At 35.7% G+C, this 26,136-nt stretch overlaps 1 protein-coding gene across 1 annotated transcript in view; it reads left to right on the top strand.

The window, feature by feature from the left end:
* The window catches only part of LOC140171610 (tyrosine-protein phosphatase non-receptor type 9-like), an 88,396-nt gene that overhangs the window by 15,885 nt on the left and 46,375 nt on the right, over positions 1-26,136 (top strand). Inside the window, 2 exon segments of the mRNA XM_072194895.1 lie at positions 834-977; positions 4,845-4,934. Of these exon segments, the coding sequence (XP_072050996.1) occupies positions 834-977; positions 4,845-4,934 (234 nt within the window).

The raw sequence follows: 26,136 nt of genomic DNA, 5'->3' as shown, positions 1-26,136 counted from the left end.
TGTTTTTGCAAATATAACCAGTTTTTATCAGTATTTTTTGGAAAATCACAATGAATTCAAGTGAGGGTCAGAAAATGAAGTGAGGGCGGGTGACGGGAAACTCAAAATCGACTTTCATTGGCCTAATGGGCTATTCCATTTAAATCCACACACTCCCTGTGGAAAATAAAAATATGAGCTTTCACCTGATATCAAACCTGTATTTTGATGGGGTAAATTGGGGGATGAGGCTGTTAAAGCGCAACAAAGAGACTACACAGTTTCTTCAATGAAGCCCTATTTAAAGCAGTATTTATTTCAGTTTTACTTTTCTATACTTTTCATAACTTGCATTTTATTTGACAGCTCTTTTGTTTCAGTTTTCTTTTGTTCCTTTTGTTTTAAATTAAAGGCACACACTAGTTAGCCATTTACCACTCTCAAACCAGATGTCTAGTCCGTGGAGTTTTGAATAGGACAGTGTGTCACTTTTAAAACTGGACCTTCGTCTAATCAAATGCTTGTAACTTTGCTTCTTGGAGTCACATTGGATTCAATGGGGTGTCAAAATGTGCCGGATTAGATAGTTCATGTATCAAAAAAACAAAGTTACCCCAATATGGTTCAGTTTTGAAATTGTGATTATTTTTCCAAGTGTAAGGATACTTTCTTGGAGCAGTATATTCCTGAATCTTCTGTGTGACTTTCGTGAGAAAACTTACAGAGCTTTTCATGGACAAACACCCTACAAAAACACACCCTACATGTGCAATATTTACCTATTTATTATACTAGTAAGACACCTTTCATTGATTTAACCTGTTTTATTGTCTTTTATTGTTCTCTCCCTACAGGCCACGCACCTGTTCCTCGACCACCTAAACAAAGTGCGTGCAGAATACGATGTTGCTCCCGTCTCCTGGAGCACCGCAGTTAGATTCCTCATGGCACGAAAATTTGACGTCAGAAGAGCCCTAGATTTATTTAAAAATCACACAGTAAGTTGTTGTTACACGGCATGTTGTTATACTTATTATACAGATACTGTAACTGCAGGATGATTCGTAATCAGCCTCTGTAACTAATTGGATGATGAAGTACATTACAAATTATCATACTGTAAAAGTGGACATTTTCGCACGATTAAATTTTCGCGCTTGGTCAATTTTGAACTGTTTCCCTTGTTATTAAATTCACGATTCTTAGTTTCCTTACATTGACCTATACACAAAAGGAATATATTTGCACATTGTTTTTTTGCGGTTGCAGCTTGGCATGCGAAAAGCATGAAAATAAATGTAGCGCGAAAATGTCCACTTTACAGTATATAGCAGGATATTTTAGAAGTATTAAAGTTTTTCACACAATTAAAATTTATTCTTGGTTTCTAATTTGTGTTTTTATGTTGGTATATCGCCTATAATCCTTTTTTTTTTTTTTTTTTTTTTTTGCTCTTCACTTTTTCAAACCATGCAAAAAATTTTGGGTCAACAAATCACAACTTCAGTCGACAAAAAATATTTCCGTCGGTACATTTACAAGTTGTGCCCCCTCGGTTCAAAAATCCTGGCTACGCCACTGCTGCACATTACAGGGGGTCAGACAGAAGGAATATTGAGACATCATAAAGCTGACACACAAGAGGAATGGTATGAGAACCCAAGGTTGTACCCCCATGTGCATGATTATTCTTGGGAGGGAAAAAGGCCCAAAACTTTCGTTTTGGTATATATTTTTAACCGCAAGACCTATGGAAATATAAATGCCATTATTGGCTTCATTTGCTCATTTCTATTTAAGTCAGACTTTTTAGTTAAAATGATTAAAACAGGAACATATGGCCCCTGCCATCCCACTCGCTTGAAACCCTGAACTTACATAATTTCACTAAATTTATGGTTCCAAAGTTTAGCATGATACTAGCATGAAAATAAAACCTCACAAAATATTCCTGTTATACAGAAGCAGTTCCTGGGTCATGCATGGCCAATTTGGGTTTCTGCATCATCAAAAATCAGACAAACAAAAACTGACATTTATTCTGCATATACCTGTATAAGGATCTCATAACTAAATGAGCTGAAGAATGAAACCAGGCGTAATTTGTTCTGTATAAGTGGCAATTTTCGCATACAGTTATTTTCGCGATTTAGAGGGATGAGAGACATAATTAGGAATCTGTTATTTTTGTGTTTGACCAATCCTTTCCTGTACTTCTGAATATATTATTATAATACTTTGGCGAGGTGTTAATTTTTGCGGCTGGAACTCCAGTTAAGTTATAAATTGGCAAAAATAACACTCACAAAAAATTACAAGAGAAAAAAGTCAACCCTGTTCTACGGGTGGATGGACTTTCCAAGAAATCAGCAGGTCAGAATTTTGTATTTTATTGTTTTTTCTGGAAGAGGCTATACTGACTAAAATCATTATGCCCCTAAAATATCACAGAAAGGGCATTGAAAAATATGGGAAAAATTTGAAAAATTTTGCTTAAATGACCCTAAAATATTACAGAAAGATTGAAAAATCTGGGGATAATTTGAAAAATTTTGCAAGCATTTTGAAAATGCTGTGACCAAAAAAAAAATTTTTTAATTACACCTAAGGAAACCACAAAATGCAAAATCTGGGTTGGCCTGGCCCATAGAACGTTAACAGAGTTATTTTGTTGACAAAAACAGATATGGCATAAAAAAAGAAATAGCACTGCCTTACACAGTGTGAAGGGAAATAAACTACAACTAAGCATTCTTTTGTTCAAAATTTTAGTGTAAAAAATACAGAATTTTGGTCGTAAAGAATAAGTCTCGAGAAGCAGAGCTGAAAAAAACTATGGTGCAGCAAAAAGTTACACATAGAAAAAACCAAAATGTCTTAAGTTATGGCCAGATTTCCAATGTAATTCTGTGGGTCGGACATCCAGGCGGTTGTAGACTTATATTTACTCTTGTCTTAGTTATTAAGCTCATTATCATTATCGCGCACATTTGCGGGGTGTTGAATTTGCGGACCTAGGTAAAACCACGAAATGCGCAGAAATTAAACCACTACAAAATTGTCAGCTTATACAGTAGTTATAATGTTGTTTTCACCTTGCCAGTATGTACATTGCTTTCCTAGGATCTGCATCCTGAGATGCCAAGGGCAGTGTTTTCGGTAGGAGCAGGTGAATGTAGGAATATTATGTAATTAGCTGCCGCTAGTGACATCAAGAGACATACGAAAGAAAGAAAGATGCGGAAATTATGGTCACATGACCTATCTATTTCCCCGAGTTAGTTATCTTTAAATTAACACTCACATCCCCAGGTGATGTTGGAAGAATTTAATAAATAATTACACATAGATGATCTTTTTGCATGAGGATTATTCCACCAAAATATGATATTTCCCTCTGAAGTCATCAAAAATAGATGGATCTATTGCTTTTGTTCAAGGTATATGCTCTTGATAATAAGTTTTGATTGCTATGGTTTAATTTATATTATACAGAAAAAAATATTTGTCCCCCCTCCCCCACTCGGGAGCGAATAGTCTTTGATACCAAATGTGAAGATGATGACAAAAATCAAAGAGTTGGTCAATGCCAAGAGTACAGATGAATGTGAAAAGGAAAAAAACACAAGTTGTCGCATGATTTATTTTCTTATTAGCAAATTACAGTAAGCCAAAAAATTAAGGTACCAGTTGTGTTCCCCCGTGTATATCCTAAATAAAGACAAATATGTCAAAATTAAAACAAGCTGCTAATATCTGAACTCTTTAGCTCTGATTTAAGACCTTATTTGTTGAAATAGGGTGAGAATTAAAAAAACAGTGATCTAAAACCTATTGAAGAGACGAAATTAAAAGTTGCACTTTTGTGTTCTAATCAATGAAAGCATGACGCTAGTTTTAACGTGCTAATCAATGGAAGCACAGTGCTAGCCCCGTGTTCGCGAACGCTTTGTGTACAAATCAATAGCGCATGCAATGGAGGAAACTGCAACTTTTAAATTGGCATCTTCCTTGGGGTTTTGGAACGTCATGTCTTTATTTCTTGAACAATTTCAACGAATGAGGTCTTAAATTCGAGGTAAAAGATGCAGCTAGTGGCTGCTGGTTCCAATTATGACATATCTGTCTTTGTGTAGGATATGGAGCCTGGGGTAAACATAACTGGTACCTTATTTTTTTGGCTTACTGTATATTGCAAAGAAACATTGTAAACTTAAATGAAGAAATTTGCAACATTACATATGTTTCAATATAGACAACAGAAAATGCCATTGTAGGCAATTTAATCATGATAGTCTAGTCAGTACAAGTATTCAAGGTTGAGAATGATAGGTAGGGACACTGTATTGGATATGATTGCATCCCATGTGGTACTATTATTAAGTTATAAACAGGGTGGTTCAAATAATGATCCAGCAACCGACTGTGTATATATAGGAAAATCAGTGGCGTAGCATGGGTCATCGCATTGGGTGGGTACCGACCATGATTTGGGGGCACAGGGTCTGATTGGGGAGGCACAAGCCGTTTTTCTGCAATTTTCCTATGGAATTTTCTAAATTTTAAGATTGATGGGGGGACGTACCCCCGTGCCCCTATGATGCTACGCTACTGAGGATAAATGCTTGTTTTCATATTGGGTTTTATTTCCTTCATGTAATTTTATGCAAAATTAGGATTAGGGTTAGGATTAGCTTACATGAAATAATTACATGAATAATCAACTTAATATTGCCACTAAATTTGGGTAAAAGGCTAATTGCTAAGGATGCTTAATTTGATTTGATTGATTGGTCTGTTCCTTTGTTCGATTGATTGTTCATCTGATTATTTGATTGTTCCATTTATATATTTTCATCTTACAGCTTTTGAGAAATAGGGAGGGACTGTCGGGTATTTCACCAACAGAAGAACCTCTAAGTAAGGAATTACTCAGTGGAAAATTTACTATACTGGTAAGTCTATTATGAATACTTCACAATGTTCTTGTAAAGATTGGTAAGTTTTTAGTGGGTTCGCCATCGGACAAGTTTAAAACTGGCAAGCTATCTGCTAATGTAAAAGTTTTAGTGGCTCTAGAAAGAGCTGCTCACCTTTAAATTTAGCAGATACACAAGGTCTGTTTTGTCTCTGTTGGCAAGGGGCAGTCTTCAGTGAATGGCTCTTTTCAGAGTCACCAGACAGTTTACATTATAGCAGATAGGCAAGGTCTGCTTGTTCTCGGTTGACAACAGCTTACAGTGAACGGCTCTTTTCAGATCCACCAAACCTTTTACATTAATTAACAGATAGGTGAGGTCTGCTTGTTCTCTGTTGACAAGGGACAGTCTTCAGTGAATGGCTCTTTTTCAGAGCAGTAGGTAAGGGACATCCTATATGTCTCATTCTTAGGTACTTTGTCCTGAAGAAGTCAGAGCTACTCCTGATGAAAGCTTGACAGGTCTAAACTTGTCCGACAGCGAACCCGCTAAAGTCTGGCTATTAAATGTTGTTATTTTAATTGTTTTGTTTAATAGCATGTATATGCATTTCAGTATTTGGAGTTCAGAGATGGATTCAAAAGTGTACAATTGTAAACTTTTGAATCCATCTCAGAACTCCAAATACAGTTAGTACTGAATTTTTTAGTAGAAAGGGGAACACGGACGAAGAGTGAGAAAATCAGAACCGGTGGTGATCAAAGCCATGTCACTACCAGATCTCGCTGTATCCTTCGTGTAAAAGAGCAGGGTATTAGACCAGAACAGAAATCTTCTAGTGAAGGATTTATACAGCTCTTTATTCTGTAAGCTGTTCAATTCCTCAATGGAGTCCTTACACACTAGTCTAACTCATGAATATATCTTACACCAAGGACACACCCAGATCTAATCCAACTCCACCACACAAAATAGCAGATTGCAGGTTTCACTGGGCCTAATCACTGGTACTTTCCATCCATCAGCGGGAAATGCAAATATGATTTTAATATGAGGCAAAATAAGAAAATCAAATTAAGTAAAATTATATAGATGAAGATTTTGTGTAATCTGTTCCTTAGCAAACTTCATGGAGAAAAAAAGCAGAAAAAGTGGTTGCCAATGTATGAATATAATAGCTTTGATATTTACCTATTATGTGGTACAAGTTTGTCACTCCCTGACCGCACTTCCCACGTGGGTTACATTTTTTAAAACAATACTTGAAACACGACACCATGCCATAATGGAAAAGTGGACATTTTCATTTCAGTATTTGTTTACTGTCTTCATTTCTATGCATGAGCGGCTGCTGTGGAAAGAATGTGCAAATATGTTTGTTTCCTCCTACAGGCCTATGTCTAAAATCATAAAGTTAAAAACAAGGGAAATGGGTCAAAATCAGCATATCAGCATAATCACATTAAAATTTCAACAACTAGTGTCTTTTGGGAGAAGAAATACATCACTGGGTGGTTGACTCGTTTGGTTGGTTTATTTACCCAGAAACTTGTGGTACAGGAAATAAGTTAATTTTTATATGAATTTTAATGTGCAAATAAAATTAAATATAAATTGATATTTAGCCACTTTGCGGTTCAAATTCACCACTCTTCAAATAACACTTCCTTTGTGGTTACCACTGATGGGACCAGGATTTAGGAAATAATTGGTTACATTAAAAAAAAATAGGCCAATTATGCATGATTTACAGAGAGTTGATTGGGAATACAATGTATACCCATCACATGATGCCTATAATGTGGTTCAGGAATTCATTCGATGAGAAAATTCTTCACATGTTAGTAGACCAATTTGGTATGTTTACCTAGAAATTTGGTGTACAGGGACAGAATTTGGTTAACAATATGAGCCTTTGAACATTTAGATTCAATGGTTCAAGTTCATCACCTCCAAAGCACACTTCCTCTGTTATACCAAAGATTTGGCTATTCCAGTTGAAATCCATAATCCCCTTTGGAAGACATGACCTTAATCTTCCACACAGGGGGGGGGGGTAGAGATCAAATGGAGTTAAATCTAAATTGGTAGCTCCATTTAAAATCTATACCCTGTGTGAGAGATTAAGGTCATGTCTTCCATAGGGGGTGTATGGATTTCAACTGGAATAGCCCATTGAATGATACTTATTGCAACACACCATGCAAGACTTTGGCCAATCATATCATTCAGGAAATTCTCCTGGAAGTTGGCAGTGTTATGAATATAAATGGTTCACCAACCTGGTTCAATAACCTAAAAACCTTGTTGTAAAGTGGGGTCGATTTTGGCAGGAATCCACAAATTTGGCAGACAGTTTTTACCAGAAAGGTTTTTTTGAAAACTGTGGTAGAGGTCATGCAGAAGCAGACCTACTACATGTACATGTAGTGCAGTGCAACATAAAATTTTGGTTTATTTTACAACCATCGGTTTCACACGATCATCAAGGAAAAGCCAAATAGTACAATAAGTACAGTACATGTATGTCATCAGCATGATCAGAGGTTATACCAAGCAGTTTGGTGTAATATTGTGAAAGTACAACATGTACTATAGACAGGCCTTAAAAAACTGCAGAATTAAAAGGGATTTACCATCATCAAAACTTTCAACCAATCAATTTTTGGCAATGTAAACGCATAGTGGACACCACATTTAATACGCTGCATTTTAAAAGTAAGGGCAATACAGCACATGATTGGTGTGAACACTCATACTACACACATATGTTTGTGGTAGCACCACAGTGAGGGGGTGGGGAAAATTCCCCCAGTCAGAACTCTTTCTCCTCCCCCTGTTTCCCCCAGTAACAACCCCAAATTACGCAAAATTTGTGCAAAAATGTTCCCCCTGAACTTCACTCCCTACAAGATAAAAAAATCCTGGTGCTGCCACTGGTTTTCATCCACTGTTGCTCTTAACCCCCTGAGCACTACCTGCCGATCTAACATTGCCTCTGATTGGTCAATTACATGATATCTTCACTTTAATCACCAATCAGAATGGAGCTTTGCAAATACTTCACCTCAAATTTTTTGTGTGGTGAAATTATTCTAACAAAGTTGCTGATTGGTCCAATTGATAATACAAACTCCTTTTTGACCAATCGGCAATATTGTAAGGTTTCATCTTGACATCTGGATATATGGGATATCCTGTCAGGTGCCATCATCTAACAATGTCATAGCCTTGGAGAGGTGGATGAAATTTATCTTAATTTGCCTTCTTCAGTCTTCCCTACTAAGAGGCTTCCTCTTGTGCTGTTTAATTATGTTTATCTGGCTTCAAATTCATACAAATGTTTGTAGGGATGCAGTGCACATGCATGCTCACGCAAATGTACATATTTGTATATTTTTCTGGATATATTTAAATTATAATGATCAGATTTTTGATAGAAATTTCCATCACACTGTCATCAGAATGTGGAACAAGCCACAGACTCTTTGTAGGATTGGAACAACCTTGAATTAATGACTCTGTCATTCGGAAATATGTATGGGCATGGAAGTAAGAATTGGCAATTTCTTGACCCAAGGGCTAAGAGCAAAATCTTACTTTGGATTTGTTAGAAGTGGCGTTTGGTTCTTTTCCTTTTTTCTGTTTTCGCCAGCGTTAGCTGGCTATGATCTAATTCGGAGATCGTCTTTGTTTGCTAAAGAGATTACGGGTACTAGCATTGGTTTGAATTACTTTATGGAACTTTTATGGTGAAAATATATAATAGACCTGTTATTGGATTTGTAAGAAAAAGAAAGTATGTTTTGCCGTTTCAACGAATGAAAACGAGTGAGAATTTCAAAAGTTATGGTTTGAAGGAAATATGACATTAAGGGCAGAGTAATGGGAGAGAATATGGACCTTTTCGAGCATCATTATTTCTGAATTGTATCTCCAAAGTATATAAAACTATACATTTTTGGAAAGGAAATGAGTCAAGGAATCCCATGGTGACATCAGATTTTTTCAAAAATCTCGAGTTTTTGATAAAATCACAAAAAATCGCTTTTTTATCCCAATTTTTTTGTGAAAATTTAAAAAAAAAATCAGTTCGGAGTAAAAAAAATTCAGTTAGCTTTTAATGAAGAAGAGACATGAACTTAGGGAAGGTTTTTTATTTTTTGAAATTGTCTCTTTTTTGAAATATTGAAAAAACATGTGAAAAAAGCAATTTTGTCATTCTATTCAGCTAAAATTGCACATAATGGTGTATATTTTTGTTTAAAACAAATATTTTGAAAAAATGAGAAAACCTTCCCTAGACTTTGATGTACTCTAAGCGATAGTGCAAAAAGTTTACCCTTTGCTTGCATATTTTTTGAGTTATCTTGTCACAAAAATCGTGCAATATTGTCAAAAGTGAACTATGAGAAATCGACGTTTTAGTAAAAAAATGTCAAAATTATGCACAAAATGTCCTTATATTTTAAAACGGCAAGACTTTCACGCTTGTAAAAGCTGTACCTGGTGCATGGTCTTAATATGCATCTTTTTGCAACAATGAATTTATAATGTCTGCTTTTAGTGCGTCAAAATTCAAAATAATTGAAAAATCTAAGTGGCATTTTGACTGCAAATTTGTGTTTTGTTTACACCGCATTTGCCGGCGTTAAAAACATACCGAATGCGCCTTGACTGCGTTGGACATACGCGCAGAGTTTCTCCGGCGTCACGCTTGACGCGAATCGCTGCAGTAATCACAATATTTCGCATTCGCAAGCATTTCTGACTCATTATTTCCGCCAATTTACTAAGCTGTCTTGAGCCATGTGACTTTTTAGAGTTGAAAAGAGTGAAATAAATCAAGCAAAAATACGTGTAAATATTAACAAGTTGTATTTTATCAGTTTCAAGTGAAAGAATACATCTTAGTGTTGATAAAAATCAAGAAATCTCAAATTCGGGCTTGGACGAATGTGTCTTCCATTACTCTGGCCTTAAAAGTTCATGCCAGGCCTATAATAGTTTCCACAGCATATCAACGAAAGAAAATTATAGAATCCTTGTTATCAGGCGTTCTTAGATTTACATTCGCATGAGACCTCCTGGAGATCAGCACAGCATGAGATGTGAGTGTATTGATAACATGATTAAAACCTTTATGGACGTAAAAGTCAAAGTAAAAATATCCTATAATCTGTATCGTTTTATGGATAAAAATGACTCAAAATGTCATTTATGAAATAATTTATATCTTAAACATCAGTTTTGTCTTTTCAACGGGAAAAATTGATGCAATTTCAGGGCCTATTTTTGATATGGGTATAATTTATATACATGTAGGCCTATTATAATTGAACAATATCAGTCTTTATACATTTTATAATGTGCTATATTAAGTATAAATTGCGAATTAATATAAAATTAATGTGCATGTATAAGGCAAGTAGGATGGCATTTTTTAGCCAATTAACTAAAAACTGCATTTCTTTATATTAATAATGAGCTAAGGGTAGCCTAAAAGGCAGAAAAGACAAAAAGACAGAACAATTTGGAGTAATTAATTGACAGGAAGTTATAGGAGTTGTTTGGTTTGCTGTTTCTGTGTGCATGTTCTCATCATTGATGGTTTGGTGGACTGTCATGAAACATGATGGATCATAAATAAAAATTCCTTTAAAAAAGGAATGTGGCGCCCAATGTGAGCTGGACGGGATATGGTGAATTCCATGGTGATTAGATTTGGTGTTATAATGATTTTTTAGGGAAGAGTAGAAGATGATCAACATTTGAGAGAAATGCTTCATGGAATGAAGCTTTGTGTCAATTCTTGATTATGTGGGGTGGGAGTTCTGTTTTGGGGGCCGTTGTAGTGAGGATATTGCTTTGGATATTGAATATTGTTGAAAAAAGAGTGATCCTAAAAATGCCACCAGCCAAACTAATTACAAGGCATTTTCTGCATTGAAGCTGGCTTTCCCTTTAAAGGGAATTTTTATCTGGTTCTTTTCTGGGTTTGTTTTCTGTTTTCTGGGTTTTGTTTGGTTCTTTTCCTTTTTTCTGTTTTTCTTTTTTCTGTTTCTTTCTAGTTATCTCTTTATACAGGCCAGCATGCTAATTATATGCTTTTCAGCTTGGCTTGAATATTTTGCTTGGTCCTGGTCCCATCTGGACCGACTGGTTAAACAAGCCTTGAAGAGTCGAGAATGTTAAATTGTAACATTATATTCCCGGGGGCACATCAAAACTTTTTGGTGGGTACATGTATGTTCCCCTGGAATTTTGAGGTGGTGGGTCTTTGGGAGCTGACAGCGTACTGGTAAAAGGGGGTTCTTTTGGAGCTGCGAGCCGAGCGGCAAACAAGTAAAATGGGGACTTTTGGAGCTGTGAACAGTAAAAATCAAGGGCCTTTCTTCGCTCTTTGGTTGAAAATCACCTGAAAATGAGGAATGAGCAATTTTGGGGTCTTTTAGAGCTGAAATGATCAAAATCAAGGGTCTTTCGGAGCACTAATTTGGTCAATTATAAGGGTCTTTCAGAGCGACAAAATCCAAAAAGGGGAAGTCTTTCCGGGGGAGCATACTTGTATGGTCATTTGTGTTAAGTGCCCCCGGATTATATTATTCCACAGGATAGCTGTACATGGTATTATTCTTCTACTCCTTTCATGGGTCCACTTCCCTTTCTATTTATAGTAGGCCTACATGCATGTTGTTTTTACTTGCACAAATGTACAATGTAGTTTTGTGCTTAATCTCTGAACAGTACATAATGAACCAAAGGATTAGCCTATACGGGAGCCTATAAAGCTCTCTTTGAAAACCTGATGACCCTGTCAGTATAGTGTAGTTAATACTCTGCGTGCTAGCCATATGCTTCAACATCAAAAGTCCAAGTTTTGAGATATTTTCTCAAAATATCAAGAGCTATCTCAAGAACCACTGAATCAATACTAGGCTTGTTTGTACTCATTTTAATGCATTTTTCATGCTGATTCAAAATATGGTAATGAAAATTTATAATTCTGACATTTTTTAATTAAAAAAAAATAGTGAAACTTGTCGTCTGCAGTCGAGTTAACAGGACTTTTGTTCGCAGTTGCACAGCGATTTAAAAAACAACAAAAAACACCTGGATAACACACTTTAAAGTTGATGTATTTCCTGTTTATATTGTGTCACTCCTAAACTTTAGTTTAAAATTTAAATTATTGCGTAGATGTGCATGTGTGGAATACATTGCACATAGTGCTGCTAAGTTCTATGTACGTATCGATGGTTGCATGTGCATGTAAATGACTATGACACCATTTTATCCAGAAATGCCTATTTCCTCCTTAGCTAGTGTTACTTCCTTCCTCCCAGTCATTACACTTCTCATCTACTAGAATTCCTATTACTGGCTTTACATTGTAAAATTTTGGTAATTGAATCGGACTGGGTGGTAATCAGGGCCCAGCTCATATAGGTAATTGAATTGGACCAGATCAAATATTTAATTTGTACTTGACCATTGAGAGTTGTACGCCAGAAAAGTTATTAATATGGCTGTAATTTGCCAATAGTTCATTTGAGGATTTGAAGTTAAATCCAAAAAGATTAGACATAAAGGTTCATATGTATACACAAAACAAGTTAGCCTGGTCTAACTGTAGATAGAGTTGGGCAACTAAGTCGCCAATAGTCATTAGTCATGACTATTACTGGTAGTCGCGACTACGACTATTGAAAACCAAAAGTCTTCAAACGCGCGCAACTATATTTAAATGTTACACAATCATGTTAAAAGCCAATCAAATACTTGTAAACATATAAACTGTTATTGTCTTACCAATATAGTAACACTTTTCAAACAAGTAATCATAAAGTCCATAAATCATCATTAAATTGGTCTTGTTGACTTGTTATTGTAAATTTGCACCAAACTTTCACCCGATTTTTTTGGTCCAATTCTGACCACAGATAGTCGTGACAATAGTCGTAGTCATGACTATTTGCTGACTGCTGTTGACTAGGAAAAAAGTGATAGTCGCCCAACTCTAACTGTAGACTTTGTCCAACTATTGGAGACTAGTTCTACTAGGGAGAAGGAACTTTTTATTTTGGTATACCTTCCACGTGTTATTATTGTAGATCCTGTTAAGGAAACAAGAAATGTCTTTAAAAAGACAACCCCATGGATGAAGTTCATGTTTTATAATTTTTGGAAAAATATGTAGCTTAATATTAGATGGCTGCAGTTAAGCTTTTGGATTTTTGCTAGGAGTAAACTTCAGGAAAGGAAAAGATTAAAGTAGAACTATAGATGATGTGACTTATGACTAAGCAATTGTGAATCAATGGTCATTGTTCCTTGCCAGTTAGTAAGCGTGCATCATGTTTTGTTATTAAGGTGGCCCTATCGGCTAATGCAAAAATTTAGATTCTCTTTCAATTTAAATATGTTAAACCTCTTATTTAATTACAAAACTGAAAATTTTGTTTCAATCGGACATTAGGTTCTCGAGATATGGCCTGTCAAAATGGCTTGAAACCAACAAATTGGCAACAACTTTCTTTTATTTTCTATATTTTGACAAGTCCAGTTGCCAGGAGGTAATTTTCTAATTATATATGCATGAATTATGCAAAGTAAAGTTTTCAGATACAATTAAAAGAGCTATGGTACTGAGGCTTGGTACATGGGTAGTACACATAAGGTGCTACAAAATTACGGTTGCGTTTGGCAAAATTCAATTTGCATAATTAATTAGGGCCACTAATTAGAAAAGTTGATTAGGACCCTAATTAATTATGCAAATGGAAATTTGCCAAACGCGACCGTAGGTTTGTTGCATTTCATGTGTACTACCCATATACCAAGTTTCAGTGCCATACCTCTTCTAATTGTATCTGAAAACTTTACTTTGCATAATTCATGCATGTATAATTACTGCATGCCGAAAATAAAGAAAATAAAAAGAAAGTTGTTCCCAATTTGTTGGTTTCGCGCATTTTTGACAGGCCATATCTCGAGAACCGAATGTCTGTTTAAAATAAAATTTTCAGTTTTGTAATCAAGAGAACACAGACTTTCACATATTTAAATTAGAAAAAAATCTATATCCGATAGTGCTACCTTAAGGACAGGTGCTTATAGAAACTAGGTGCTGAATCAGAACAGTGAAGTGGCCATTATACTGCTACCCATAGCCCAGTCATATCTCATCCATTACAATTTAATATGACTGTAACGTGGAAATTTCTGAGCGATTAAATTTTCGCGCTATGCCAATTTGAACTGTTACCCTTGGTTTTTAATTCCTGATTCTAAGTTTCCTTACATTGACCTAAACATAAAAGGAATATATTTGCGCGTTGTTATTTTCGTGATAGCAGCTTGGAACGCGAAAAGCGGGAAAATAAATGTAGCACGAAAATTTCAACAGCACTTCATGTATACTTCGTTCAACTTATAAATGACTCAAATTATTATCATTTTGTTGTATTATTTTATATAGATTTTTAAATTATTTTATATCAATCCAAGATGTTACGAGTCTCTATTTCTGAACTGAACAAAGTATACACAATGACAATTCAGTTATTAAATGCAGGACAACACAGACTGTACAGGGATATCACTTATGTCTATCTACAGGTGCCGTAAAATCTTAAATTCAATTACGACATATCACCAGTGTAAACACAGCATTCATGTATAATAACATCACAAAGGAGCAACAACATGTAATGATTTCACAGGCTGGCGACTCGCATACTCCCCAGCCAATTGCCACTTTTTCATGTTATTCTATTGTGCGTTTTCAGGGAACGGTCCATGACCTGTCGATCAGCGATACTCCCATTGCTCTTAATCCCGTGTTGAGCTCACTTCATTAGAAATACACTTGTAAAGTGGTGCGTTCATTCCCCTTTGAGTGGCTATGACACTTGCTACACAGCTTCTGTTTGGATTTCTGTAACTTGATATTTTCATGTGTGTGGAATTTTTGTGGATTACAAATAACATATATAAAGGGACCATTCACAAACACTTGTTATTAGGGGGCCTGATGCAAACAAATTTCATCACAAACATTTTTCAGGCCCCCGTTTTCAGATCTCAAAAATTTCAGGGCCCTTCTTTTTGACATGAAAATTATGGGTCAACCCCAGCATGTAAACTAAGAAATTAAGAAATTCAGAAATCAGATATTAACGTTTGCACAGTATTTTTGTGGGAGCTGCAAGTACACAGATATCAAATTGCATTCTGAATTCAAGGAATGTCCTTCTGATCGCAAATAAAATGATTTTTTTTAAATTCGCGGTATAATACATATTATTTTTTTTGGGGGGGGTCGTGTTTTTTTAAGAGTTTTTTTGGAAAATAATAGTGCGTTTTTTTGGATTCCAAAATTGCGTTTTTATCTGGTGCTTAATATATGACTTAGGCTGATTGCGTCATGGCATCGCATGCATGCACAGTGGTTTCGGTACTGGTAGTGAGATTTAGTGAGTTTTAGTATGGTTAGGGTTTTAAGATTGAATGAAAAGTGTGGAAAATGGGGCAAACATATAATTTGTACAGTTTCCTATAGCATACAATTTGTACAAGGCCAAACTTTGTGTTTACATCATCGATTGTCATACGTGAATAATAAATGATGAAACATGAGTGTCATTTCTAAGAAATTTCCTGTTGAAAATCTTTCCAAACATATCCACTTCTGTAGCTAAAGGTAAAACAAACATATTAAAGTTATTTATTCACTATGAACACTATAGGTTTACAGGAGTCAGCTCTGGTAAGGAGTCAAACAATTTCCATGCATAAAGCCAATGTAACCATAGCCCCGGTCTGCACTCTACAGGAGTGTGTTTTTCCCCATCAATTGTGCTAAAATCCACACTCCCCCTGTGGAAGATTTTGGTAATATCTACCACAGGGGGAGCATGAATTTCAAAAGGAACAAGCATATTAGACATGAAAATAAAATCCTCCCTACACATTCCCACTGTTTATAGTGAACATTTAAGGTGGTAACACTCTTGAATTGAGGTGGGTAAATAAAGGAGGAGTATGTTCCAAACAGTTTAACAGTGTTCTGTCAGTCCCACATTGCCTTTGCAATAGAGTTGTAAATATGCTCACCGCTCAGTACACAGTCCTAAACCTCAATAGGCTTTTAACATGCACAGCATGACCTGAAGAGTGTTTGGGTACAAAAACTCATGCTCCTTAACTTGAGGTCAAAGTTTGAGCTTTAATGTTAAATGGTGATTATTGAACTGTGACTTTGGACATGAGATTATTTTGGCTCAAAGTGATAGCAAATGGGCTATTCCAGTTGAAATTCTTACACCCCCCTGTGGGAGACGTGACCTTAATCTCCCACACAGGGGGTGTAGATTTCAAATTGAGTCACCCATTCAGGTAAACCCATTTGAAATTCACATTCCCTGTGTGGAAGATTAAGGTCATGTCTTCCATAGGGTGTGTATGGATTTCAACTGGAATAGTCCATTTCAAATCAAGTATCAGCCAAACACTTGTGATGTGTACGTGAGGAGGAGCTCTGTCGTTGTCATCCTTGTTTTTTGGGTTAAAGTCTTGTGTGTTGAACTAAAATGAATTGCTTAGGGAATGAAACATATGGGGAGACAATACTACGAGAAACAATTTTCATGCAGCATCTACTTTACCTAAATTACACATTTACTCCCATGCTTTTATTTAAGCAAACACAATTAATTGAAACTTTTAATTGAATCCACTTTTAATTGAAACCACAAGAATGTATATTTTGGTATAATCATCAGACTGAAGGGACGTGGTATTTTATGAATTTAAAAATAAGTTGCTTTTACACACGGTATTGTGAAAATTTGCAACACAAAAATAAGTACTTTTCCAATACTAGTAGTATGAGTCATACCTTCATGGGCATTCTCTATCTCTCTCTTGCCTCTGTCTCATCTCTCTCATCCCTTTCTCTTGCGCACACTCTTTGCTTTCTCTCTCCATCTCTCACTCTCTCTATTCTCTTTTCTTTGTCTCACTCTATTCCCCCATCTCTGTGTTAGTTTCAATTCTCCCTCCCACTCTTTCCCTCTGTCACGTTCAGGCTCGTATTGCCGAGCGGCTGGCACCTGATTTCACCCTTTATTGACTGTGTTCTGTGGCCAAGTCATACCATAAGGCCAACAAAAATAAATTGTTGTGTTGCCCTCAACCGACCGACCCTAAATCCTGAAAAATCAGGGTCGGCATTTTTTTTTTTTTTTTTTTTGAATGATGATTTTTACAGATTTGTTCAAAAAATCAATGTTTTTCACTTAACTTTAATATTTTATTGAAAGACTTGTCTTTAATTGATGTCTAACAGGTATCCAGAAGTCAAAATTGACAAATGTCCCCAAATTGAAGAAGCATTATTTAATATTTGAGGGGATTTTAAAAACTTATGGTTTGGAAAAAAAAATAAGAAAAAAAGAAATCAGACCGTCTGACCCAACTTTTCCATTTTCCCACTTGAGGGCAACACAACAATTTTTTTTTGGCCTAATCACTGGCAATAGATTGCACAGGAGTCTTATGATCCATTTTTCCTGTTTTATTTATATTTATTTATTTATTTTTTAAACACATTTTAAAATGACAACCGCAAGGATTTAACCTCTCAACATTCATGCCACAATCTCCTTTTTTACTTCCACAAGTTCCATCCATTCTGTGATTGGCTGTTACTCAGAGATTTCCCAAATTTTGTGCACCGATTTTGATGGACGTAAATGCCAATGGTATAAATGTGTGACACCACCCCCAATTGGTTAACAAATGAAAACATGAGATGCTGATTGCTGGGATTCCGCAAGTCAATCCTGGGGGAGATGTGCCCCCACCTTTAGGCAAAATGACCCATTTCTGTTCTTTTCAGCCACTTTTTGACAATTTTGTTCCCTGTCCACATTTTAAGATGGATTGACGCTAATGGGTGATACTACATTTCCTCTATCACTACGTAACACCCACTCTCTGTGCTCTTTCTCAATCCTCTCTGTCTCTCATACTCTTTCTATCTCTGTATCTCCCCAAGGTCTCCTCTCACCCCAACCCCTCCGCCCCCCCTCTCTCTCTATCACTCTCGAATATATTTATTTTCCCCTTCAAATCAGCCCAGTTTACCTCAATTGCTTTTCGCAGAATTTTGCGTACGTGTGATTGTGAGTGAACTAAAGAGAATTTATTGATGTCAATCTTTTTCTTTTTGTTCATATAAAATTCAGTAGGATTAAATGAGCTTTTCATTCAAGGACTCGCATGGTAATAGCGATATAATAGATCCTTCTGAAAGTGTACAAATACAATAAATATGTAGAAGCTACAGAAACTTATTTCAGCTAAGGATAACGGAGATACTTGAATATTAAGGTCAGATTTAAGTGAAAAAAAATGTATTTAAATTCCTGGAAAAACTACTTAATCGATTTTTTTAGACTCCAGGTAAACCGTGTATGTTACATGAGAGAGAATAGTTAGTACATTTCTTCGGTAATCTACGTATCTGCCTGATAATCTATTTAGATCGATTTCATACCTTGCTCTAGACTTGATGTATTGCTTTCAGCTTTTTTTTACTAGTATTTTATTAACATAAAAAGTTATTATTGGTAAATGTGAGCAAAACTCGCTCTTTCTTTGTAAGAAGTTGGTATGTACGCTTATGTGGGCTTAAAAATGATTGCACTGTTACACAGGTATATTATGGTACATGTATATGGGCTTTTTATACTTTGTGTAAAATTAGGTTAAAAACTTTGCAGCAGTCTTTTTTCATTTTTCTTTTTTGGCCCGTTTTGATACAAACTTTTTAAGGTGGGTTGGAAGGGAGTATGATCTAATAGTGTTTGCACTCAAATAGTGAGGCAAATAAAGCTGACACACAAGAAAAATGGTATGGGCTCTTTACAGAAGATCCCAAGGCTGATTTAAAGGGTGTCATTTCCGCCACATATGTGCATGAATTTTCTCTGGAGTTGGAAAATGCCCAAAGCATTCGTTTTGATATATTAGTGGCCTTAACTCAAAAACTGCAATTGACTTACGAAAATATAAGTGTGACTAATTTCCTATAAGACACTATGGACCACAGTGGCATCATCTCAATGGCATAGTTCAATAAACTCAATTAAACAATCATAGTGCAAAATTTGACCTCCAGTGTCAGGATATGAGTTTTTGTACCCAAATTTTCAGGGGTCATCCAATTTAATTGGGGTTAAAGAACTGTGCCCTGACAGATGAGCATGTTGTGGATCCTAGTGAGTGATTTTTGAGTGAAATGGATAAAACTGGAAAAATATGGTTCCTACCATCCCACTCTCCTTTTAAAATATTAAAGCTGTGTCCAGCTAAAAATAGACAAACAAACAAATAAAGATAAATAAGGGAAAAATAAATAAATAAACCCTTTGACAAAACATGTGTATTAAACATTTGATTCACGTCAGAAAAGAAAGTGCAGCACAACTTGTCCCTGACTTACAGGAAATAGGCATTGGACAATGGACATACTGGAAGCCAAGCCATTTGCACTATTCAGGAGATGGGCTTGGTAGGCTAAAATAATAAACAAGCATTTGTCAATGACTACACTTTCCAAATATATTGCAATGTTGCAACAAATATTGCAACATCTAAGTGTACACACAGTATTCCTTATCAATTTGCAAAGAAATGAAAATTTAAGAATAACTAGAGCGGTTCTCGGGTTGCGCGGTTTTCGGCATTCGCGGTTCGTGTGTAAGGTTCTTGGTTCTTGGGTGATGGTATGGTAGTGGGTGAAACGTTGCGTGGTTGTGTTAGATGTTTGTTTCTTTTTAGAACCCTGTATAGGCGTAGCTAGGATGGTGGTTGGGGAGTGTGGAGTGGGTTTATTTTATTATTTTGTAACGTTGGTATCTCGCGGTTAGGCTTCAAGTAGGGGTACACTATGATGTATACAATAATACTGTGTAACAATAAGAAGGCGGAACTGTGGGTTTACTGTTGCGTTATTTTGTAAATTTATTAGGGATATTTTACATAGACTGGTGGACTATGGGAAATGTTATATGTACTTGTTCGGAAGTGAGGCGGTGTATACCACTTATCTGGTGCGCGTATCCTTCTTGTGTTAACTTTTTTATGATTAGCCTAATAGGTATTTTGGTACTGGTTCTTTTGTTCGAGGGTCTGGATATTCGCCTGTCTCCGGAGCTAGAATTAGACTGTACTGAGTTGCAAAACGTGAATGCATGCTAGTTTGTAATGTCTGCCCCTATTTATACACTTTTATGCTGAGAAGAATATACCTAGGTATATTCGTCTCAGCTTATGGATGCATTTCACAAGCGCAGAATGATGTACTCATTATCCCAAAGTACCAGATACATTGCTTTTGTGATTGGTCTATTGGCTGTAGTATTTTTCCGGTAGTTTGTAATAATAAGCATGCACAGGTCGTGTTCTTGGGAGTTGACATAGGATCATAAGTTAAGTAATATTGACCCTTAGATGCATTGTAGTTAATTTGACCGTGCATCATATTCTGCTGTAGGCCTATAACATCGGGTTTTGTTCATGTTTTCCAAAAAAAATTAAAACAGTTTAATGTCAATTTTACGGAGCCTCATGGGTGACATGTAACAAAATTTTTTTATCCCGAGATAATCAGGTTATCTCGGGATAATTATCCCGAGATAATCAGGTTATCCCGGGATAATCAGGTTATCCCGGGATAATTATCCCGAGATAATCAGGTTATCCCGGGATAATTATCCCGAGATAATAGCCCGGGATAATTATCCCGAGATAATCAGGTTATCCCGGGATAACATGATTATCTCGGGATAATTATCCCGAGATAACCTGATTATCTCGGGATAATTTTCAAAAAAAATATTTGTTACATGTCACCCATGAGGCTCCGTACAATTAGAAGACTGTACTGGGTATGTATATATAGGCCTAGCAGTTTTCTATGCATGGTTAAAGAAAAATATTAACGTGTCACTGTATGCACGATGGGAAAGTCATGAGAAAACAAAGTCGGAGCATCTTGCAGGCTTATTCTTTTGCAGACCTAAATAGTTAACTAAATACCGCCAGAAGACATAGCATGTGTAGCAGTTAGATGAAGATGCTTCTGAAGGTATTTAGTTATCTATTTCATGATTTAGCTCTATTGGTGCAAAAGAATAAGCCTAAAAGACGGGTTCCTGACTTCGCTTTTTCTCCGACTTTCGCATGATGCATGGCATTAAAAAAAATTATATAGGCCTACAAGATGGTTTCCGAAATAATTTTCTCCTGACTTGCGGATTTTTCATGCACATTAATATTTTTTATCAACTATCTGACTGCTACACATGCTATGTCTTCTGAAGGTGTTTAGTAACTATTTAGCTCTATTGGTCAAAAGAATTAAGACTACAAGATGGTTGGTTTCCGACCTCCTTTTACTTCCAACTTTCGCACGATGCATGCACATTAAAGAAATATTTTATAGGTCTACAAGATGGTGGGCGGTACAATTTGTGACCCTCATACCCAACTTTTCATGCCCCATCTGACCCGACTTTTTTTTTTTTTTTCAGTTTGATGAGACTGATATTCTCAGCGTATTCAGTATATAATTAAATATTGAACAAATGCCATTTCCTTTACTATCGATTAAAATAACAGCATTTTCAAGCAGTTTTTATCGCAAATTTCAAAGCCTCGTTCAGCTATATTCAAATACAATTAGCATTAATGAGTTTTGAGCCCTGTGCAATACAAATCGCCCGGACTATTTGCTCAAGCCAATCAATAAGTGTTTGCTTATTGAGGAGAAAAGTCAATAACTGGTTATACCTTTATCTGCTAACTTAGTTGAACCTGGTGGTGTGGTACGTTGAAGTCAATGTTCAATAAATGCCAAATGTTGCTAGCAGTAAAAGAGCTAAATAGCATGCAATGACAATAAAAAAAAGTTGATGTCGTCATGCTTAGATCTTAAGGTGGTATTTGAGGCATATTCTAGAAATTAGTAAATGGCTTTGTGACTTTCAGAAGATTTTAAGGTATGTATAATTTTAACATAAATCATTTGAGTTTGATTTGTTTGACTAGACCTAATGAAGAAATATTTTCATTCAAGTGCAAATGTTCTAAGTAGTCTTACTTTAAAAGTTGCCCTGTCGGCTTCTAAATAGTTAACGAAAACTAAAGAAGTAATGTTTTCATACAGTGCAGACAAAGTAGCGCAGCCAGCGGGAGGGATGGGAAAGGGGAAAGAGTGTCTCTTTGACAAAAACCTAAAGAGGAAAATGCCCCTTGACAAAAAATTAAAGAGATAACCGAGAAGGCAAAGGAAAAGAAAAGGGGCAAAGAGCCCGGTTTCTACCAAAATTCATCCCGATCATGGACCACAAGCTGGATATGCTCCCGATAGCACTATAGTGTCAGTATGTTTGGTAATGAACCGGAGCGATATTGACACGTAAAACAAATGAAAAAACTTGTAACATCAACCTTCTTTTGTGATGACTTTTAGAACCTTCTTTTGGAATGGGATGGGGCATATTTTGTGATGACTTTCGAACTGTCTTTTCAATTGGGCGAGCCATATTGGCATAACCACCGCACTAATCAACCTTCTTTTGATCTTCTTCTGTTATGACTTTCGGAACATTTTATTCTGTAATTTTTTAAACATTTGAATTCATAGTATGGCCGTCACATCTCTAGTAAGATTGCTTGTTTTGTTTTGTTTTTTTGTTTTTGTTTTTCTTCTTTTCTTCGTTTTTTTCTTCATTCAACGATAAAGAAGAAGGAATGTTTTTTTTTATCTTGGCCTATAGGTGCAAATATTTTCTTTTTGACGCACAACTGGAGCATTGAGATGTAAAACACTATGTGGGCCTATATACATGACATTATCATGATTATGGGGGCATATGCGCATTATTGCCATTCAGCGAAAACTAATGAAATGCTCTCAATTTAACATGTTTAAGTGCAAATGTTCCCCTGCCAGCTTTTAAATAGAAAAACTGTTCAACACCTAAAGACATTAAATATGCAATTTTCTATTTGCCACCTATTGAAAGTTCATGCTACTTTTATTTTGCAGACTTTTGCCTTCAAAGTGTTTCTAATATGTTCTTATGTATTATATCGTCTAGCCGCCCTCTAATTTGCATAATTAATTAGCTAATTTGCAGAATTAGCGAATTAACTATGCAAAGTAGGGCAACTAACTAATTAATTATCTGGAAGTCGTTAGGAACACTTTGACCAAGTTTGAAACCAGTATTCTATTTTGTTTTTTTGTTTTTGTTTTTCTTCTTTTCTTCGTTTTTTTCTTCATTCAACGATAAAGAAGAAGGAATGTTTTTTTTTTTTTTTTCTTATAGGTGCAAATATTTTCGTTTTAACGCATAAACGGAGCGACATTGAGATGTAAAACACTATGTGGGCCTATATACATGACATTATCATGATTATGGGGGCATATGCGCATTATTGCCATTCAGCGAAAACTAATGAAATGCTCTCAATTTAACATGTTTAAGTGCAAATGTTACCCTGCCAGCTTTTAAATAGAAAAACTTTTCAACACCTAAAGACATTAAATATGCAATTTTCTATTTGCCACCTATTGAAAGTTCATGCTACTTTTATTTTGCAGACATTTGCCTTCAAAGTGTTTCTAATATGTTCTTATGTATTATTTTGTCTAGCCGCCCTCTAATTTGCATATTTGCATAATTAATTAGCTAATTTGCAGAATTAGCTAATTAACTATGCAAAGTAGGGCAACTAACTAATTAATTATCTGGAAGTCATTAGGAACACTTTGACCAAGTTTGAAACCAGTATTCTATTATTAAATAAAAATGTTATTACATATTCATGAGCACTTTCGAGTCATATTGGTTCATTGATAATTGATAAAAATAATACAATACAAAAAAATTTAAAATGTGTGAATTATAAAAACAGTATGTCCGATCCCGAGATAATCAGGTTATCCCGGGATAACATGATTATCTCGGGATAATTATCCCGAGATAACCTGATTATCTCGGGATAATTTTCAAAAAAAATATTTGTTACATGTCACCCATGAGGCTCCGTACAATTAGAAGACTGTACTGGGTATGTATATATAGGCCTAGCAGTTTTCTATGCATGGTTAAAGAAAAATATTAACGTGTCACTGTATGCACGATGGGAAAGTCATGAGAAAACAAAGTCGGAGCATATTGCAGGCTTATTCTTTTGCAGACCTAAATAGTTAACTAAATACCGCCAGAAGACATAGCATGTGTAGCAGTTAGATGAAGATGCTTCTGAAGGTATTTAGTTATCTATTTCATGATTTAGCTCTATTGGTGCAAAAGAATAAGCCTAAAAGACGGGTTCCTGACTTCGTTTTTCTCCGACTTTCGCATGATGCATGGCATTAAAAAAAATTATATAGGCCTACAAGATGGTTTCCAAATAATTTTCTCCTGACTTATGGATTTTTCATGCACATTAATATTTTTATCAACTATCTGACTGCTACACATGCTATGTCTTCTGAAGGTGTTTAGTAACTATTTAGCTCTATTGGTCAAAAGAATTAAGACTACAAGATGGTTGGTTTCCGACCTCCTTTTACTTCCAACTTTCGCACGATGCATGCACATTAAAGAAATATTTTATAGGTCTACAAGATGGTGGGCCGGTACAATTTGTGACCCTCATACCCGACTTTTCATGCCCCATCTGACCCGACTTTTTTTTTTCAGTTTGATGAGACTGATATTCTCAGCGTATTCAGTATATAATTAAATATTGAACAAATGCCATTTCCTTTACTATCGATTAAAATAACAGCATTTTCAAGCATTTTTTATCGCAAATTTCAAAGCCTCGTTCAGCTATATTCAAATACAATTAGCATTAATGAGTTTTGAGCCCTGTGCAATACAAATCGCCCGGACTATTTGCTCAAGCCAATCAATAAGTGTTTGCTTATTGAGGAGAAAAGTCAATAACTGGTTATACCTTTATCTGCTAACTTAGTTGAACCTGGTGGTGTGGTACGTTGAAGTCAATGTTCAATAAATGCCAAATGTTGCTAGCAGTAAAGAGCTAAATAGCATGCAATGACAATAAAAAAAAGTTGATGTCGTCATGCTTAGATCTTAAGGTGGTATTTGAGGCATATTCTAGAAATTAGTAAATGGCTTTGTGACTTTCAGAAGATTTTAAGGTATGTATAATTTTAACATAAATCATTTGAGTTTGATTTGTTTGACTAGACCTAATGAAGAAATATTTTCATTCAAGTGCAAATGTTCTAAGTAGTCTTACTTTAAAAGTTGCCCTGTCGGCTTCTAAATAGTTAACGAAAACTAAAGAAGTAATGTTTTCATACAGTGCAGACAAAGTAGCGCAGCCAGCGGAGGGATGGGAAAGGGAAAGAGTGTCTCTTTGACAAAAACCTAAAGAGGAAAATGCCCCTTGACAAAAAATTAAAGAGATAACCGAGAAGGCAAAGGAAAAGAAAAGGGGCAAAGAGCCCGGTTTCTACCAAAATTCATCCCGATCATGGACCACAAGCTGGATATGCTCCCGATAGCACTATAGTGTCAGTATGTTTGGTAATGAACCGGAGCGATATTGACACGTAAAACAAATGAAAAAACTTGTAACATCAACCTTCTTTTGTGATGACTTTTAGAACCTTCTTTTGGAATGGGATGGGGGCATATTTTGTGATGACTTTCGGAACTGTCTTTTCAATTGGGCCGAGCCATATTGGCATAACCACCGCACTAATCAACCTTCTTTTGATCTTCTTCTGTTATGACTTTCGGAACATTTTATTCTGTAATTTTTAAACATTTGAATTCATAGTATGGCCGCCACATCTCTAGTAAGATTGCTTGTTTTGTTTTGTTTTTTTGTTTTTGTTTTTCTTCTTTTCTTCGTTTTTTTCTTCATTCAACGATAAAGAAGAAGGAATGTTTTTTTTTATCTTGGCCTATAGGTGCAAATATTTTCGTTTTGACGCACAACTGGAGCATTGAGATGTAAAACACTATGTGGGCCTATATACATGACATTATCATGATTATGGGGGCATATGCGCATTATTGCCATTCAGCGAAAACTAATGAAATGCTCTCAATTTAACATGTTTAAGTGCAAATGTTCCCCTGCCAGCTTTTAAATAGAAAAACTGTTCAAC

Source organism: Amphiura filiformis, chromosome 15 (genome assembly GCF_039555335.1).
Source record: "Amphiura filiformis chromosome 15, Afil_fr2py, whole genome shotgun sequence".
NCBI classification, from domain to species: Eukaryota; Metazoa; Echinodermata; class Ophiuroidea; order Amphilepidida; family Amphiuridae; genus Amphiura; species Amphiura filiformis.
Note: the sequence above shows the minus strand (reverse complement) of the source record. Positions and strands in the feature narration are given on the sequence as shown.